Raw genomic sequence first — 20,580 nt, 5'->3', positions numbered from 1 at the left:
GCATAATTTCCTCATGTTGTGGCTTAGTAGTGCTGGTATGGTCTTATGTCCAAGATTTTCTGCCATTTCACTGAAAAAGAACGTTGACTGAATAATTGAAAGTATGCCAGCTCTTGTAACAGTTCTTGTTTTATTCACTTTCATGGTGAGGCCAAGCAGTCTTTCTAAATGGAGATCAGGGAGCAGGAGCCAGACTCTCCAGGGAAGGACAGAGAAGCACCAAATCTCTGTTTGCTGAGAACTTAGTAGGTGATGAGCAGGGCAAAGAGCTGCCACTGACAGACACAGGAGGCTGTAATGAGACTCGACACTTGCCCAGTGCTTTTGGTCTTTGAAAGTATATACATACATCATACGTGCATATGCATACAAAGCATATGCATATACTTTCTGTCTCAATCCCAACAATAACCCCCAAAGTACAGACATACACCAGACATACACACACAGCATATGCATGCACTGTCTTGATCCCAGCAATAACCCCCAGAGGTAGGCAAAGGATTCTTTCCATCTCAGAAATGAGAAAATGGAACAGGTTAGGGTTAGAGTCACAAGGATAACAAACAATGGAATCACAAGTAAATTAAGCAAAGAAAAAAATTGAAAACAAGGAATTTGGTAAGGTGAAGTCAGAAGACAAAGAGATCGGGTATGAATAAAAGTTAGTCTCCATCCCTTGTTTGATGAAGAGGGAGGTAAACAGTGTGGCTGATAGAGGGGCTTTTGGCTGAGGAACATATAGGATTGGCCAACATATAGGATTGGGCAGAGAGGGAAGGATGAGACCAGGATGAGCATGGAGTTTGGACTTAATGTGACTCTGTAACTAAGTTACAGAATTATTTTTAAAACATACCCTAAACTGCAGGCAAAATATAGTACAGACAACATCTTTGTACTCTCTCTGATCTTTATGAAGTACTAGGAACTGTTCTCCAACAACACTAGGTCCTATTATTACTATTCCCATTTTGCTGATGAGGACACTGAGACACAGAGAGGTTAGGTAACCTGGTCAAGGTTGCTAAGATAGGAAGGGGCACAACTGGCATTTGAACCAAAGCAGGCTGGATTCAGAGTTCATGCTCGTAACCACTGCAGTATCATATTCCTCTAAGCAAAAAGAAGACTCTTCCAAAAATGTCTTCTGAAGGTTCTCCTGTGATTTACCTTGTATATTACTGAAATAGCCAGTCTTATCAGCAAAGAGGGTTAAAGTTGTGGATTATCCATCTTTACTTGACTATTTAGTGAAACCCAGAAAGAGCCAATATAAACAATGTTGTAAGCAGTAGATGTAACATCAGAAATATTCAGGGGCTTCATAATATATGCATACAGTAAAACCTGTGAGAAAATGAAAAGGCATCTAAAAAAAGTTACGGTGAAAGATCTGACTGCCATGCAAAAGGACTTTGGGACTTAACCAAATTGCTGAGACATACATTTTGAGGTAATAACCAGAATTATGACTAACAACATCATATCAAAGCATATTTAAATTTTTGGAATTTCATATAATTTCTAGAACACTTTTATTAATGACATCCATACAGTATAACCTAAGAAGGTTGATCACTGCTGTGATAGTGCCTCCTGCAATTTAACATACAAAACAATGCTAGTTAGTTTAATATTTCTCTCTCAGATGCTTTAGGGGCTCTCTGAAGTATTCCAAAATTAGCTGGAGATCAAAAGAACTTTAATTAAAATTTGATATTTGGGGAGCTTGTCAAAAATACCAAAAATTGTTCAGAATATTTGGATGAATAAGAGCATAGATCACTGTGAAACAATACTTTTCACTTTAACCAAAGTGACAGAAGATTTGAAGAGCAAATGCCCATCATTTAGTCTGCCCGAGGAAGTCCCCATAGGCTCCTGCTTGGTTACACTTTTACTTTGCATAACATTTTAAAAGTTCATCCATGTTGTATCATATACCAGTACTTCATTCCTTTTTATTGCTGAATTAGTAGTTGTAGGGATATGACTCATTTTATTTACCTAGTCATCAACTGATGGATGTTTGAATTGTTTTCACTTTATGTCTATTATGAATAATGCTGCTATGAACACTTCTGTGCAAGTTTTTGTGTAAACATTTATGTTTGTCTTGGGTGTATACCTAGCAGTGGAACTGCTGGGTCATATGGCAACTCTATACTTAACCGTTTGAGGAACTGTTAGACTGTTTTCCAAAGTGGCTGCATCATGTTACGCTCCCACCAATAGTGTATGACAGTTCCAATTTCTCCCCATCATCTGCAACATTTGTAATTATTTGTCTTTTGGGGTATAGCCTTCCTAGCAGGTTTCAAATGGTATCTTATGGTTCTGATTTTCATTTTCCTAATGGCAGTAGGTGTTTGCTTGCTGTAAATTGTGTCTCCCCAAAGATTCATGCTTTGAAGTCCTAAAGCCCTAGTGTGACTAAATTGCAAATATGACCTTGGGAAGTAATTAGGGTAAAATGGGATCATAAGGAAGGATGGGGCCCTGACCTGATAGGATTAGCATCCTGAGAAGAGACAGCGGTGCAGGGAAAGGCTCAGTGAGGACAAAGTAGCCATCTGCAAACCAGGAAGAGTCTTTACTAGAAACTGAACTCTGCTGGGCCTTGATCCAGGACTTCCAGTCTCCACGAACATGAGAAGTAAATGTTCTTTAATCCACCTATCCTGGGGTCTTCTGTTACAGCAGCCCAAGCATATTGAGAATTATTATCTCTGTTTTGCAAACCAAGACTCTCAGGGTCACAGGGTCACCACTCACTCTTGTCTGATGCCAAACCTGGCCCACATCCCCTTATGCCACTCTGCTTCTGGGTCCCAGAATGTGGGAGAGACATGGTTTTCTACCATGTAGCCAGCCAGCTGACGAAAACTACAAATGACAAAGTGTGAAGACTCAGTCTGGAGAATAAGGGGCAGGAACTGGCCAAAAAGTAGAAATAAGGAAATGTCCCAAGTTACTGTCCACACCATTGGCTTATGCCAGCTACAGATGCAAAGACTAACAGGAGGGACCAAGTCCTCCTACACTGGTGATTCTCAGGCCAAGGACTTCACCGCAACTTGTTTAGTGCTTTGAGTCCCAATCTCCTCCAGTTCAAATCCTGGTTGGCCTCCATCTCACATGTACCCACTTTGTGCAATCTCTATAAAGCTAGACTGAACAACCCTCCAGAAAGAGTGTGCTAATAAACAGGAATCATATTTGGGAACCATCTCTTGGCCACTTTCAGGTTTCTGTAGTTTGCTTGGGGCAGGGAGTTCTTTTCAGTTTTTCTTGATGAAGTAGTTCAAGAAGTTTAAACAATGGAATGGACTGTGGAGCCCCTGGGTGCCCACATCACAAATCCATCTCAGCTGAGCGGACAGCAGTTAGTGTGCTCCATGCTCCGGGTGATGCTCTGTCCTCAGAACTTAAGATGCAGCCTCCTGCAAGTGAAATGTACCTCCAGTTCCAGTCCAGGCTTAAATTGTTTTTTAAATGTTTTGTTTTATATTGGAGTATAATTGATTTACAATGTTGTGTTAGTTTCAGGTATATAGGGAGGTGATTCAATTATCTATACACATATTACCTATTCTGATTCTTTTCCCATTTAGGTTATTATGGAATATTGACTGTGGTTCCCTGTGCTGTACAGTAGGTCCTTGTTGATTATCTACTTTGTATATGTGAGTATGTGTGTGTGCTTGCTGGGTTGCTTCAGTCATGTCCAGCTCTTTGCACCTAGGGACTGTGGTCTGCCAGGCTCCTCTGCCCGTGGGATTCTCCAGGTGAGAATACCGGGATGGGTTGCCATGTGCTCCTTCAGGGGATCTTCCCAACCCAGGGATCCAACCCATGTCTCCTGCATTTTCAGGGCTCTTTACCACCTGGGAAGGAGTGTGTAATGTCAATCCCAAGCTCCCAATTTATCCCCCCCACCCCCACTTATATAATTTAATCCTCTCTACCTGGTTATGAAGCTGTTGGGGGCCATTTTTTTTTCTCCCTAAGAGGAAAAGGCTTGAAACTCTGTCATACTTGGATTTTTCCACTGAGCCAAAATTCACTGTACCAAACCTTCTCTCAAGCCACCTTGACTTTAAGAGATCTGTGGCTCATTTCTGTTAAAACTAAATCTTTTCTACCATTTCCTTCCTCTACTCAATATTTTTTCCCCCTTCTCTTGATATTTAGAAATTAACACGCATTTTCTCCCAGGTTCTAGGGCTAACAGTTGCTGCTAAAGAAAATGTAGAAAAACAGAAACACAAATGTTAAAGAGAGATTATCTACAACCCAGACACAACCACTGTTAATTTTTGTCCCTTCTTCATGTCTTTTTTAAAATTCACATATATATTTTTATAAAGCTACGGGTCACACTGTTTTGTGTAAGTCCTGCCATGCTCTTCTTCAGAAAGGTGGACCAATTTATTCTTCTAATGGTATATATGAAGATGACCATATCCCTGCTACCCCATTGTGAAAGTGAAAGTCACTCAGTTGTGTCTGACTCTTTGTGACCCCATGGAATATTTGCAGTGGGTAGCTGTTCCCTTCTCCAGGGGATCTTCCCAGCCCGGGGATTGAACCCAGGTCTCCCGCATTGCAGGCAGATTCTTTATCAGCTGAGCCATAAGGGAAGCCCAAGAATACTGGAGTGGGTAGCCTGTCCCTTCTCCAGCGGATCTTCCCAACCCAGGAATTGAAGCAGGGTCTCCTGCATTGAAGGAAGATTCTTTATCAACTGAGTGCTACCCCCATTAAACACTGAATATTATCATTCCTGTTAATCTTCGCCAATTTAAAGGAAACAAATTGATTCCGTTTTCATTGCTTTGATCATTAGCGAGGCTAAACCTTTATTTTCACATTGATCACTCCCTTGAACTCCACCCTGTCTTTATATCAGGAGTGTGTGAAGCAGTTCAGTTCGATCACACCCAGGTCAGCCCTGTGTGCTGCAGGTCTGATGAATGGATAGTAAGAAGGGGGTCGCAAGCAGAAGGAAGAAGATTGCCAAGGGTTCTGCAGAAATGAAGACCATGTTCCTTTTCTTCTTTTAGAACACATTACTAAAGGAATACGTGCTCATTGTGAGCAGAAATCAAGTCTTTCAAAAGGGCTTATGAATATTGCAAACGCTCACCTCAGCCCTCTTCTTGCACCATCCGCAGATCCTGTTCCCCTGGTTTAACCATCTTTGGTCTCCTCCTCCCAACTCTTTGTTGTCTTCCTGCGGGACTTGAATTTAGCAGAGTGACCAGGAGAAAGGGTCAGGAATTCAAAACGAAATGGGTTCTTCATACAAAGCTCCCAGGGTGGTCAGTTGGGAAGGGAAGCAGGGCAGACCACCCCAGGGGTTTGTCTGAAATCAAACGGGCAGATGAATGGAGAGCAAGCTGCATTACCCAGCTTGCCTTGATTTCAGGCTGTTGGAGAAACGGCAGGCTGTCGACTGTAACACACGAGCAGTGGCCTTTGTTAAGTTCTTTCCCTTGAGTATAACCCTTTCCTTTACAAAGCGGAATGGAAAACCTGAGAAATGGTTTGCCTTTTCCCTCATGGACGCTTTGCTCCGTCTGGAGGTCCTTGTGAAGCCCTCCATCCACCTTTGATCCAATCTGCTTCCCCACAGTGGTTTGAAATAACATCCACTGCCTGCAAGCCCACACCCAGGTGTGGCTTAAGGGATGTCATCAAAGTCGCGCTTAGAATTTATGCCAAGATCTGAGTAGAATCTGTAGTGTGAAATGCGACCCATTTCTTATCATCAGAAAATCTTTTGGAGGGAAAATGATCTAATTATTCAAATTCTTAGTCATTTTTAAGAAAATGACTCTTTTGAATGGGAGGGGGTCATCACCCAACTGATCTGGAACCTTTGAAAACACTTTCCTCTCCTGAGCAATGCAGATGCCTCTGGAATGGAATAGACCATTAGAATCAATGGATCACCAGCCTCCTGTTCACTAAAGGGGAAAAAAAAAAAAGACATTTGAGATGAAAATATTTCCCGTTATTTTTAGAGATTCTGCTTTTCTTTTCCACTGATCATCTATCCTCCTCTCTTTGCCTCCCTTCCCACAAGGAATCCTTTCCTGCAAGGATTTAATTTTTCCCTCCACTGGGTTGTCTTAGGTATGATGGTTTAGTGTTAGACAACTTTCCATCACAATCTATTAATAGTAGATTTACTATCATGTGAGTTGTTCAAATGACAAAATTATATATGAGAAAGCTTTGTCTTGAACTTAGTCCAAAGGGCCTTCATTCACGAAGTGTCCATTCCAAAAAGGCAAGCATCATTTTCTGGACCCAGAGGATGGAATGATACAGTGAGACTCTAGGTAATATTGGTGGCAGTGATGGTGCTAGTGGTAAAGAATCTGCCTGCCAACATAGGAGACACAGGTTCAATCCCTGGGTCGGGAAGATCCCCTGGAGGAGGGCACGGCAACCCATTCCAGTATTCTTGCCTGGAGAATCCCATGGACTGAGGGGCCTGGGAGGTTGCATTCCATGGGGCTGCAAGGGAGGCTGGAGGGCAGCTGCTGTATTGTATATTAGTCTCTAGCCCGATATGACAAATTACCTCCAATCTTAGTACCTTGAAACAGCAAACATCCTCTCACACGCTTTCTGAGGGTCAGGAGCCCAGGAGTGATTCAGCCGGCCTGGCTTGAGGTCTCTCATAGGAGTCAACAGTCAAGCTGTGGCCTGGGGCTGCAAGCACTCAAGCTTGACTGGGGCTGGAAGAGTTGTTTCCAAGCTCACTCGCATGGCTACTTGCAGGCCTGTTCCTCTGCTGCTCGCTGTGCGGGTGTCTCCATAGACTCCCTGCGTATCCTCACAGTGTAGCTTTCCCCATAGCAAGTGATCCAGGAGTGCACGTGCAAGACAGAAGCCTGTCTATGCTCTTGTTGTTCAGTCGCTGACTTGTGTCCACCTCTGTGACCCCATGGATTGCAGCATGTCCGGCTTCCCTTTCACCAACTCTCAGACTTTGCTCAAACTCATGTCCATTGACTCAGTGAAGCCATCCAACCATCTCATCCTCTGCTGCACCCTTCTCCTTTTGCCCTTAATCTTTCCCAGCATCAGGGTCTTCTCTAATGAGTCGGCTCTTTGCATCAGGTGGTCAAAGTATTGGAGCTTCACCTTCAGTCCTTCCACTGAATATTCAGGGCTGATTTCCTTTAGGATTGACTGGTTTGATCTCCCTGCTGTCCAAGGGACTCTCAAGAGTCTTCTCCAGCACCACAGTTTAAAAGCATCAATTCTTTGGCGCTCAGTCTTCTTTATGGTCCAACTCTCACATTCATTCTTGATTGCTGGAAAAACCACAGATTGGACTACATGGTTGTCTTTCTGTAACCTAAGCTTGAAAATGACAACCTGTTACTTCTGCTGTTTTCTATTCTTAGGCAAGTCCAGCCCACACTTAAGGGGAGGAAAATTAAACTCTACCTCTGGAAGGGAGTAGTATAAAAAATTTGATTTACACTGTTGTACAAATTTCTGGTGTACAGCAAAGTGTGTGTATATGTATAATTCTTTTCCATTATAGTTTATTAAAAGATATTACCGTTCCCTGTGCTGTACAGTAAGACATTGCTTATCTGTTTTATACAGAGTGAAAGTGAAGTCGCTCAGTCGTGTCCGACTCTCTGCGATCCCAGGGACTGTAGCCTACCAGGCTCCTCAGTCCATGGAATTCTCCAGGCAAGAGTACTGGAGTGGGTTGCCATTTCCTCCTCCAGGGTATTTTCCCAACCCAGGGATCAAACCCGGGTCTCCAGCACTGCAAGCAGACGCTTTACCGTCTGAGCCACCAGGGAAGCCTTTATACATCATAGTGTGTATCTATTAATCTCAAGGTCCTCATTTATCCCTTCTATCTCTTTCCCCTTTGGTAATCATAAGTTTTCTATGTCTGTGAGTCTGTTTTTTTTTTCTTTTTAAAGAAAATTGTATCCATCCATCTGCTGATGGGCACTTAGATTGCTTCCATGTCCTGGCTGTTGTAAATAGTGCTACTATGAACATTAGATACATGTATCTTTTTGAATTAAGAGTTTTTGTCTTTACTGGATATGTGCCCCAGAGTAGGACTGCTGGCTCATATGGTAGCTCTATTTTTAGTTTTTTTAAGCAACCTGTATACCGTTCTCCACAGTGTTTGGACAAATTTACACTCCCACCTACAGTGTAAGAGCATTCCCTTTTCTCCATACCCTCTCCAGCATTTATTATTTGTAGACTTTTTGATGATGGCCATTCTGATTGGTATGAGGTGACACCTCATTGTGGTTTTAAATTACATTTTTCTAATTAGCAAATTTGAGCATCTTTTGGTATGCCCATTAGCCATCTGTTTGTCTTCTTTGGAGAAACATCTAGGTCTTCTGCCCATTTTTTGATTGGGTTGTTTTGTTATTGAGCTGTTTTGAGTGTTTGTATATTTTGGAAATTAAGCCCTGTTGGTCTCATTGTTTGCAAATATTTTCTCCCAGTCCATAGATTGTCTTTTCTTCTTTTTTCTGTGCAAAAGCTTATATTCTGCACAAAACCTTATAAGTTTAAGTCCCATCTGTTTATTTTTGGTTTTATTTCTATTTCCTCAGGAGACTGATCTAAGAAAACAGTTATGATTTATGTCAAGAGAGTGTTTTGCCCACATTCTCTTGTAGGAGTTCATGGTGTCATGTCTTATATTTAAGTCTTTAAGCTATTGTGAATGTATTTTTGTATATGATGTGAGGGAATATTCTGACTTCATTGATTTGCACATGGCTTTACCAAAACTAAAAACTAAAAACTAAAAAGTGTAAGAGGGTTCCCTGAAGAGACTGTGGACATATTTTTGAAACAACCACATTTATGACACGTTACCTAATCTAGCTTATTCTTTGGTCTATAGCAGAGGTCAATAAATGCTTTTTCTATAAGGGTGGTTGTTGTTCAGTCACTCAGTCATGTTTGACTCTTTGTGTCAAACTGCAGCACACCAGGCTTCCCTGTCCTTCACTGTCTCCTGGAGCTTGCCCAAACTCATGTCCATCGAGTTGGGGATGCCATCCAACCATCTCATCCTCTGTCGTCTCCTTCTTCTCCTGCCCTCAATCTTCCCCAGCATCAGGGTCATTTCAAATGAGTCAGTTCTTCACATCAGGTGGCCAAAGTATTGGAGGTTCAACTTCAACATCAGTCCTTCCAATGAACACCCAGGACTGATCTCCTTTAGGATGGACTGGTTTGATCTCCTTGCAGTCCAAGGGACTCTCAAGAGTCTTCTCCAACACCATAGTTCAAAAGCATCTATTCTTCAGTGCTCAGCCTTCTTTATGGTCCAACTCTCACATCCATACATGACTACTGGAAATATGATAGCTTTGACTATACAAACCTTTGTTGGCAAAGTGATGCCTCTGCTTTTTAATACACTGTCTAGGTTTGTAATAGCTTTCTTCCAAGGAACAAGCATCTTTTAATTTCATGACTGCGGTCACCATCTGCAGTGATTTAGGAGCCCAAGAAAATAAAGCCTGTCACTGTTTCCATTGTTTCCCTATCTATTTGCCATTAAGTGATGGTACCGGATACCATGATTTTCATTTTTTTGAATGTTGAGTTTTAAGCCAACTTTTTCATTCTCTTCTTTCACCTTCATCAAAAGGCTCTTTAGTTCCTCTTTGCTTTCTGCCATAAGGGTGGTGTCATCTGCATATCTGAAGGACTAAATGGTAAATATTTTAGACACTGTGAGCCACACTGTCTCTGTGGTAGCTACGTTAATTCTGACATTGTACAGCAAAGTAGCCAAAGGCAGTACATAAGGAACTAAGCATGGCTTTGTTCCAGTATGTATGTATGTGTTAAGTCACTCAGTCATGTCTGACTCTTTGCAACCCCATCGACTGTAGCTTGCCTGGCTTTTCTATGGGGATTCTCCAGGCAAGAATACTGGAGTGGGCTGCCATTTCCTTCTCCAGGGGATCTTTCCAACTTCCCAGGATCAGACCTGGGTCTCCTGCATTACAGGCAGATTCCTTACCATCTGAGCCACCAGACAGTATAAATGTAGACATTTATAAAAATAGGCATTGGGGAAGATTTGGTCCATGGGCTATGGTTGGTTGACCCCTAGTCTACAGCTGAAGAGATTTTTGGAAGTCCAGCAAACTTATTTTTCTTGCCATTTGAATCCTATTTCAAAAGAAATTCATCCACATGGCATGGCTGTATCTACTGCCATCACAGCTCTAGCAGCTTGATAGTTTAGTGGTGAGATAGTAGGAAGACAGGCAATTTTGATTTAGGTGAAGAAAATGTCAGAAAATAGTATTCTAGTCCTTGTTTTCTGGAAAACAGAAGGAACGTAAGTGTGAAGGAGAAGGGCTAACTTGGTGTGACAGGAACAAGAGTGTCTTCATTCCATTTAATCACTGAAGTTGAAATGAGGCAAGAAGTCCAATAGGAGATGCTTGCTAGCTATCTGGAACTGTGGGGCTAGACTACAGCATTCAGCTTTTGACTCAAGGTGTGAATTATGGGATCTACCTTCACAGAATTCCTGTAGTTCTAAGGAACCCTAAGTTCACCAAAGTGACTTTACCAGGGAAGACAGACTTGTGCAGTCCAAAGATGGGGTAGGAGATAGAAGCTGCTTATAGGGAGTAAGTCGGGGATAACCAGACTTCAGAGCTAGAGCTTACCTCACACTGTGGGTGGTGGTAAATATTTATTTTGTGATATTCATACATAACCTTTATTTCTAGTAACATAGGGTTAAACATAAAACAAAATTCTTAGAATTTCTCCTTCCTTGTTCCTTAGGTTTGATTTTGCAAATACTAACTTGTCTCAGGGCCATTTAATATTAAGCCTATATGATCAAGCAGATTTGGGGCTAAAATTCCACTTTTTCTCCACATTCATTTGCAGTGGAATTTTTAACTTGTATAAAGTAGATAATTTCCTGCCTAAATCATATATAGTCCTGAAGAAGACAATTGATCAAACTCACTCTTAAAAAATTATATTTATTTTTTTAAAGCCCCAAACATAATCATTTTAGGTTCAACTTAAATCTGTTTAGTGAGAGGTGCTTTGGAAATGAAGACTATGCTGCTGGCAAATTATTTCTCAAAGCAGGTAGTTTTTGCTTTCAAGCCACCACGTGGCCTACGATGACCATATTTAGGTAACTGGGGAAAACATCAACACTCTTTTGCTCTGTAAATAAAAAGAGTGCTGCAACTTCCTTTGTGGCGATTTCATTAAACAAACTTATTTTCGTAAATAATTCTTAGGCATAAAATGATAACATGAGGACAGTGTCTTCTCTTTTTAAGGTGCTCATTGCTGGGAACAGAAAAAAGACTTGGATGGAACTTCAGACATCACGTTTCTTAGCTTGTGATGGAAAGTGTGTAAATTAAATGTCAAGAGGAAATCAGGCTGTGGAAATCTAATCCAGTCAGTGTACCTCCAACCCGAGAGCTGAATTCATCCTTGTCAGGTAAGACGCTAAAAGCCCAGTCTTTCCAAAAACGTAGTGAACTATTCCAGTTTTACTAATAACTTTATTTAAATAAGAAGACACAGGAACTTCTATACTGAAAAAATACAAAACAAAAGCCACACATTTCCTTGTGTAAAGCCATATTGTATGGTAACTCGAATACTGTTCAGCGCAGTGTAGAATTAAACAGTACAACTATATACAAAATTTAAACAATCTCTGACAAATTTCTACAGCTGGATGTAGGATACATTTGAGCTCAACAACTTCTGGGAAATTTACATGGCAAAGCATAAGCTTTAACACATTTGGTTCAAAACTTTAATATATGCTAAGAACAAATGTACAACACAATATTTAGTTTTCTCATGAGAAAATAAAAGCACGTCACTATAAATATCGTACATCAGATTTCATTACCAAAAAAAGCATATTCAGTCCATCGTTCAGAAATTGATATTGATACTATTGCATCTTATTTGGACAAAAGCAGAGTATAAGATCAACACATTATGTAATGCTAAACCAGATATCAGAAGTTAATGGAGCTCATATTTATCTTACAGAACTAATAATTTTCTCCCTTTAACCATGATCTACAAAATATAGTATTTTCATCAAGGCCTGAGATTATTAGGGTTAAAGGTGTCTTCTGCTGAATAGATTGTTTTAAAAGGTTCCCCTGTGAAAATGGTGAAGAAAACTGAGTCCTTTCCCATGACAGTCTCCTACGATATAACACTGACTAATTTAAAGGAGCCAGAATGCACCTTCAGGAGAGAATATTACTGCAAACTTTGGTGGAAAGAAGATAATTGGGATCATGACAAAATAATACACTGAACACATACACAAACATATACACACACATATATATACCATTTCTTAAAAAAAAAAATTCAATGGTGTTGCTTTCTTCTTTATCACATCTTCCTTCTTCAACCTCCTTAGAAAACAAAACAAAGGAAAACCCAGGAATGACTGAAAGGAACTGAAACGCTCCTGTAACTGTAGGCACCTTGTTCCCCTAATTCTTCAGAAAATTGTGCCGTACACTGTAGGTGCAGATCAAACAACTGTTTTATGGAACTGAAGGAATAAAAACACAGAAACTTCTCTCCGCTTTTGAACACACTCTTTGTGCTGCAGAAAACAATGTCAGAAGTTGGGCTCTTTCGCTGACCAATCAGGAACATCTAGGGCTCTCTTCACACTTCAAGAAGTTAGGTCAAGTCTGCAGGTTCAAGGCTCTTTACTTGGGTTTATGGTCTACCCCATGCTTCCAAAATATGAACAGACGTATTCATGGTATTATTGTGAGAGGCTTAAATGAAACCGCTCCACACTGCTTGCACTTGCAAGTCACCAAATAACCTATTTTGAATTCTGAGACTCACATATGCTCTCTCTACATTAAAACAACTCATGCACCTGAACTGCTTGAGGAAAATAACCAAAGGGTGTCATTTCTTAACCTGCAGATTCAAGACTTTCCAAAAGAGAAACGAAACGTGACTATGCCTTTCGATAGATCAGTAGCATTTCATGACCCTGATGGCCAACATAAACAAACACCTCAGCCATCCTCTGGGAAAATGACACCTAGACATTCTCCTCCTTAACATCCGCATACACACTGGGGGAATGTTTGTACAGCCTAGTACCTGATACTTTACTTGCAACATTGTATCAGTCTTAACTGAGCAACACCTGAACTTGTTAAAAAAAAAAAGCCACATGTACGCATGTTGAAACAGTGAATGCAACAGTTGTTTCACTTGTAACCGCGTGACAAAAGTGATGTCAGACACCACGGATTTGCTGGTTCTCCTCGCGTTCACCCATGTCCAGGATTTCTGTTCTCCTAGGGTTGAATGCACTTATTCTAAGAATGTGGAATGTAATGAGGAAAGGGAAATGCATAAAAGAAGCAAAGGCAAAAGAGTGCTGTTCCCTCTTTAGCTTTTTAGCTGTGAAATAGGTAATATCCCAATATGATATACATTCCAAGTTACCTGAGTTTAGACTTCGACTGAAGTACCTGAAGCTAGGCCATAGGGTGGGCCCTGTGCAACTGTTGTGGCCATTTATTTATTTTTTGCATTGTATGTATTACAGAAGTTAGAAACAAACACCTGGATCAATTGTAAACATAATCCTGAAGTACAGTATTTTTCCATAGGACAAAACACAGCAAGACATTTTCTATTTAGACAGGCAACTTTCTGATATAGAGCTTATTTATACTGAAGATTTTGGGACAAAACACAGGACACAGTACTAATCTGTCAAACATACTATGAAATGCATAGTCTCCACTTAGAATGCTGAATGATACACACATTTTGCAAGCATTACTGCTTTCCACAAAAACTGCTGAATAGGAGTTCCGTCCCTGCCAAGATAAGTGTTGAGATACTTGATTCTGATTCAGTATTCTGTTGGTGGTGGTGGTGCTGTCAGAAAGTCGGTCACTCCATGCAGATAGGTGTCTGAGCTCTAGTTCTAGTGCGTGGGACACAGGGTGGAGGCCAGCTCCCCCTTCACCTTAGATGACCACGTAGTTGTGAGCAGACATGTGGTCCTCACCCGGCAGCTCCTGCAGGAACTGCTGCTGCTGGGATGGCTGTTGGACAGAGGCCTCAGCGGAGCCCGCTATGCTGGTGTCGTCGGAAAGGGATGTGAAGGAAACCCGGGAGGAGAGCTGCTCGACGGTCAGGGTGGCCAGAGCCGAGCTCTGGCCCGAGTTAGGAGAGTTCTTGAGCATCAGGTCGGAGGCAGGGAGAAGAGGGCCTAGGAGTTTTACAGGACAGAAAGCTGATCCGGTTGGGATGAAATTAACCTTGTTTTTGTCAGGACATGAAAAGAGAGGGGCTGAGATAGGCTGACGAGACCTAAAACCATAAAACAAAATTAGGTTTTACAATCATTAAAAAAGTCAAGCATTTTTCAAATTAACTGGAGTTCTCTAAAACGGCTAAAATGTGAATGGCAGGGAATGGATTCAGTGTACACAGAGGGATAAACATCTTCCATAGCACAAGTCAGCTGGCATACTACTGACGTACACAGCACTGAGGTGATATTGAAAACAAAAGGATTTTCAAAAGGATTGGGCAGACGAAAAAGTTTCTGAGATTAGTCTGCTTTCATTTATTTAGAAACGTGGATTATGCAATGCTAAAATGACCTCTTCTGTTAAGTACATGGTAGAGGGATTACCCCATTGGATATTTGGTTTTAAGTACTTCCTCCTTTTTCTGTATCTCTATACGTACTTCTACGAATACAGATCAGGAAAAATAAGAAAAAGTTTCAGTAGCTTCTTGTAGAGCCAGCTAGTCAGGCCAACAGAGCAGCGTCCACAAGCCCTTCATCTCCCCCCATTCCTGGGAACTACACCGCCACCTCCTCCAAGACCGGTCTCTGTCCCCTCTGAGGTTACAGGAGTGCAGCAGCCTCCACCGGGCAAGCCTGCACCGGGACAGGGGGATGAGCGACCCAAGAGCTGCACACTCTTTATTTTGAGCTGTTCTGCCAAGTATTTACAACATGAATCTCTTTTCCCTTGAATATTTCTATTTTATACACACTGAACTTTCAAGAAGAATTAAAAAAAAATCTGTGAACAGGAAGTCTGAATGCAATGAATACACATGCTAGATGTGTCTACAGGGTAGGAGACAGTCCCTCCGGCTGGTGGGGTCACTGTCGTGAAGGCTACACACACGTGGGTATTCACTGTGCTGCTATGGCTGTCGGTTTTCTTTAACCATCTAAATTAATAGAGCTTATGAAAGGAAAATTCTTAAAGATTCAAAATTGATCTTGTAGGTAGTAGGGATGAATTTCCAAGTTTCTCTGTGTTAGTGTATTTCCAGCACACAGACTCTTAGTTCTCCTTAAGTCAGATCTCTTTGGCCTATTGAATTCTCTTTTCATAATTTGCTTCTGAAACACATTATCAGCTGGACGGAGTAGTTGATTCATCTGTAATCAACTGGTCTCAGTAAAAAGCTTTACAGCTTTGCAGATCCCAGCTGATAGAAAAGACATTACTTACGCCATTTCCTCAAAGACCTTCACTCGCTCACATCCCTCTGGGGGCTCCCGTTTGAACATGTAGCTGTTGTTTGGTTTGGGAGATGAAGCATACTTGGGTAGCGGTGAGCTACTCCCACTGTCTGTAAATTTAAAGCAGTTACATTAACTAGTGATTGAAAGTTCTTTTAAATTAAATGTGATTTCCAAACAAGCAGCCTTTTGCACAATTTATCCACTGTTGCCCCTTGGCTTCCACCACAGAGCTTCCTTTATTGCAAAGCTATTTCTAACATCCTTGTGTTGTACATTTCTTATAAATAAAAGCTTCAATGCAACAGAAGTCTGCCATACCACAGAACACAAAAAAGCTGATAGTTTGGTCCAGAAAACGGCATTTTGAGCAAAGCAGAGCTGTAATCCTGAAAATAAACACATCATTATGTATTTCAAAAAGGTAAACAGATGGGGTAATATGTATAAGCCATGCAGAAGCATTATAAGAGATTAGGATACAGGGTTCTCTGTATTTTCTCACTTTTCAGCTGATTTAATTGAATATATTAATTTGTGGTATAATCTTCATTACGAAAGCTGTTAGCAGAAATGTTACTAAGTACTATGAATGACATGTGTGCAGGAAAAACAGGCTTATAAGACAACAGACTTTCCCTTGGCCCACAATGAAAAAGGTAATGCTCAGAACTCTGCTTTGTAAATGTCTACATAAAAGAACTTTTTGAGCACTATTTGTATTTTTGCTGCTGGAAGCATGAGGAATCTAAAAGCATCTTCGTATTTTTAACCAAAAAGAAACGGTCTATTCATGAAAAGCCGTAAAACCTATATGCAATTTCTTTCTTTCCTACCTGGCAAAGGCTTTTGGAAATTCAAATCCACCAAAATGTGTCATTATCTTTTTAAGATGCCAAGTTGTAAAGCCAGTAACATACCTGCATAAATACAGTAGTCCTATTTAAACAAATTCTGACTTAAAGCAAAACCGATCCTCAAGGCTAAAATACTAAGCACATGACCTACTGAGGATGTATTATTTTCATACATATTTTGAAAGACGGCATTAGTACCATAATTACAGGTGTCACAATTTTGATAAGTTGCTGCAGTTTAAGATTCCGTGCACAGTCCAACATTCATAATCTGAGTAACAGGTTTTTTTTTTTTTTTTTAAATCATCATTTATGAAGTATAGTACATGCTTAAAAAGTAGACCCTTGAGGCACACTTATAGTGTATTTGGTGAATAATTCAAAGAGCATCTATGTAAGTCGTGGGAGTGCAGATGTGTGCTTGTGGTTGTATATGGCAGTATCTCTGGCTGGGAAATTGTTGCCTGCAAAAGAACAAGGCCACGTTACTGGGAAACCTAAGAGAACCACACAGTCTCTCCATCACTACTGTTACATGTGTCCATACAGATTATGTATAGTCTCTTGGAAGAAATGAAGTTTTGGAATTAAGCTGGGTTTCTTCAGACTTGAGGATTTTCTTAGATTCAGGATTTTTTTTTTTTTCTTTTTAAACTGTTTGAACAAATGGGAAGGGAAGACAAGGAATATTTTTTCTCTTAGGGAGATGCAAAACATCACAAACCTGACTAGAATCTGGGCTCCCTGTTACTTGAGCTAGGCTAGACAAAACAACTGGTCTACCTCATGGTCTACCATGAGACCTTGAATTCAGTGTGATACCAAGATTACAGGTTGACCTTGCTTTACTGTCCAAATGACCAGCCTTGCCAAGGACCTACATGCAAAAAGTAGCTGTGGCATGTGGTGCCCCTGGGAGGGTACTGGTGGCAACATGCCCCACTGCCTGCAGGATAGGCTCAAAACCATGGGCTCGACTAGCCTTTTCTGCCATCAGCAGAGGTGTGGCCATGTCAGCAGTCAGGCATCCACCCTATTATCATGTAGGGAAAGTCATCCTGGCCACAGTCTTTTGTCTCCTATTTCTGGCCACATCACCAGACCTACTACATGATTTCTCTCATAACCTCATTGATGGTTTCAAGGGACCTTCCCAGAATGGAAAGCTAGCTGCTGAGCTGGAAGCTGGATAATCTGCAAAACTATCTTCCTATTAACAATCTATAGTGAATTACAGAGTAAATGGTTTTTCTTCTTAAAATTTTTCTAGTATCAGAGGCTTATATTTCTACAGAGTTTTACCTGCTTGAAAATTCTTTTTTGGGAGAGGGGGAGGGTGATTAATGTTTAAAGAAACACAGTATACCGTTGTCCCAGAAAGATGGTATTCAGTGCTATTATATTACCTTGCCTTTTCAATAAAAACTATTTGTAGAAAATCCACATGCACAAATGCAGACACACACACACACACGTATGTGTGCTTGTGTATTACACCTAACGTTTGGTGCTGGAAAGACAAAGCTTGAAAGAAAAAATATTGGTGCCATAAACAGATTTCTTAAATCTGTTTTTTTTCCTCCCTAAGGTAAATATACAATCTGATAGAGTATAAACAGGAAAAAGGAATAGAGATAACTTTCTGTGGTTTTAGCTCTGTGACTAGCTGCATAGTTCTATAACCTTCAACAAGCTGCCTCTCTCTAAGTTTCTATATAACTACAGGAATTGCCATTCCTAACTAAAATTCTGTGATTTGGGGGAGGGATAGTTAGGGAGTTTGGGACTGACATGTGCACACTGCTACATTTAAGATGGATAACCAACAAAGAAGAGGGCTTCCCTGGTGGTTCAGACAGTAAATAATCCACCTGCAATGCAGGAGACCCAGGTTTGATCCCTGGGTTAGGAAGACCCCTTGGAGAAGGGAATGGCAACCCACTCCAGTAGTCTTGCCTGGAGAATTCCATGGACATAGGAGCCTGGCGGGCTACAGTCCATAGAGGTCACAGGGTCGGACATGACTAAGCAACTAACACTTTGAACCAACGAAGACCTACTGTCTAGCACAGGGACTATGCTCAGTATTATGTAAGAATCTAAATGGGAAAGGAATTTGAAAAAGGATAGATACAGGTGTATGCATAAGTGAATCACTCTGCTGTACACCTGAACCTATCACAACATTGTTAATCAACTATACTCCACTATAAAAATGTTCTTAAAAACAGGTTCTAACAAACAAAAGAGGGGAGGTGTACCAAAATATTTTTTTTGCTTTATAAATGGCATGCTTTAAAAACAACTCCCATGAACAACTCATTATACCCATTCTAGACGTGGTTGTCTAACTTCTGCATGTAGATGCCTATGTTGAGTTTGAGCCACTTTCAGTAACTAAACGTGAGGTGAGCATGCCTGCTCAGGAGATTCGGGATGAAGTCTCGTGGTTATCTGTAGTCAATCCCTTTTGTTCACAGGCATGATACATTTTCTCATTCTGTTATCCCATGTTAAGACAGTAACTAGACATGTTATTAAGTTAAATGATACCTTATGTTCTTATAACTTCATAAGCCATATGAATTATGACATTAAATGCGATGAATATGATTATTTATATATCTGTCTGCATTCACAATAGTTTCATCTATATTTATAATAGAATCACCCAGATCTGGAAACATTTTATTGACTATTTTATTATAAAAGATTATACTTAAGCATGTACCATACTTACAATTAAAATATAAGTAGTATTTTTAAACACATGATAATTGGGAACTAAAGCTTGGAAAAATTAAAGATATTATTGAAGTCTGAAATTCCATATAGAAACAAAACTCATTAAACTTTGTGTTTTTGTAGTTTTCTGAATTTCTGCTTCATATACAGCCTCATTACTTTTGGTGTGTTAAGTTGTATGGCCCACAATTCTAGTATTAAAGATTGTAGATATAAAGTTGCTTCATTTATGTAGGAAGGTATGTAAAACCTTTGCCGTGGTTCTACTCTAGCCCTAAGTCTTTACATGTGCTTTATCTGCTACTATCAGATTACTTTATCAAATTAAGTAAAATTAATTCTAATATAAACAGTATAATTATAGGGCAGTGGTTCTCAACCCTGGTTTCACATTAGACTCATCAGAAGATGTTTTAAAAATACTAATAAATGCCAGTGTTGAAACCTCATCCCTATAGAGGTTCTGATTTAATTAGTCTGGGGCCCCTTTCCCAGGCATGTGCTGTCCCCACCCCCCATTTTTTCTGGTAAAGCTCCCAAATGCTTTTGAAGTATAGCCAACTTCGAGGACCAGTTATGAAAAGGTTAAAACACTGGTTTGGAGTCAGGCCACCTGATTCTCTCCAGGCCCAACCGCACAGCTGAGGAACAGTGTCATCCTCTGTGCTTTGATATATAAAATAGGAATAACTACTGATATGACGGCTGTGGAAGAAACCTGTGTCCCTGAAACACAGCAAGCTCTCAACAAATATTGCTACAATAGTAGAAAGAAAACATCGTTACCAATTTACAAATTAAACAAAGGTGAACCATTCAGAAATTAAATGCCTATTCCATTCTGTTGGCAGAAGAGAGTAACAGAAATGTCCTTTTTAATAGAGCTGCACACTAACTTTATTATGTTATATAAAAGATAGCATCTTTTAGCATACAGAGATTTATCATTCTGAAATTTAACAACAAGGCCTAAAGTACACAGATTCTATAGATTCCTCTACAAAGAAAATATTTATTATATGTGCAGCAAGAGCCAGTAGAATATAATTGTTATTTTAATTCTAGTATGAAAATGACTTCTTTTACAGAAGATGTGGTACATATATACAATGGAATATTACTCAGCCATAAAAAAGAACGGAATAATGCTGTGTGCAGCAACGTGGACGGACTTGACTTGGAGGACAGTATGTTAAGTGGAATAAGTCAGAGAAAGACAAATTCTGTAGGACATCACTTAGATGTGGAATCTAAAAAATACAACAAAGTTGTGAATTTAACAAAAAAGAAGCAGATTTATAGATATGGAGAACAACTAGCAGTTACCCGTGGAGAAAGGGAAATAGGGAGAGGAAACACAGGGGTAGGGAAATG

At 40.3% G+C, this 20,580-nt stretch overlaps 1 protein-coding gene across 4 annotated transcripts in view; it reads right to left on the bottom strand.

Annotated features, from left to right (window-relative positions):
- Positions 1-11,571: 11,571 nt before the first annotated feature.
- The window catches only part of GLCCI1 (glucocorticoid induced 1), a 107,255-nt gene continuing 98,246 nt past the window's right edge, over positions 11,572-20,580 (bottom strand). For 3 of the 4 annotated variants that reach the window (XM_061413536.1, XM_061413538.1, XM_061413537.1), the window contains exons 7-8: positions 15,594-15,714; positions 11,572-14,424 (exon numbers count right to left, since the gene is read on the bottom strand). In XM_061413536.1, coding sequence (XP_061269520.1) covers positions 14,079-14,424; positions 15,594-15,714 — 467 coding nt within the window. In that variant the 3' untranslated portion in view covers positions 11,572-14,078. The other variant, XM_061413540.1, reaches the window with a different exon arrangement.

Source organism: Bos javanicus, chromosome 4 (genome assembly GCF_032452875.1).
Source record: "Bos javanicus breed banteng chromosome 4, ARS-OSU_banteng_1.0, whole genome shotgun sequence".
Taxonomy (NCBI): domain Eukaryota; kingdom Metazoa; phylum Chordata; class Mammalia; order Artiodactyla; family Bovidae; genus Bos; species Bos javanicus.
The sequence above is the reverse complement of the archived record's forward strand: the minus strand, read 5'-3'. Positions and strand labels throughout refer to the sequence as shown.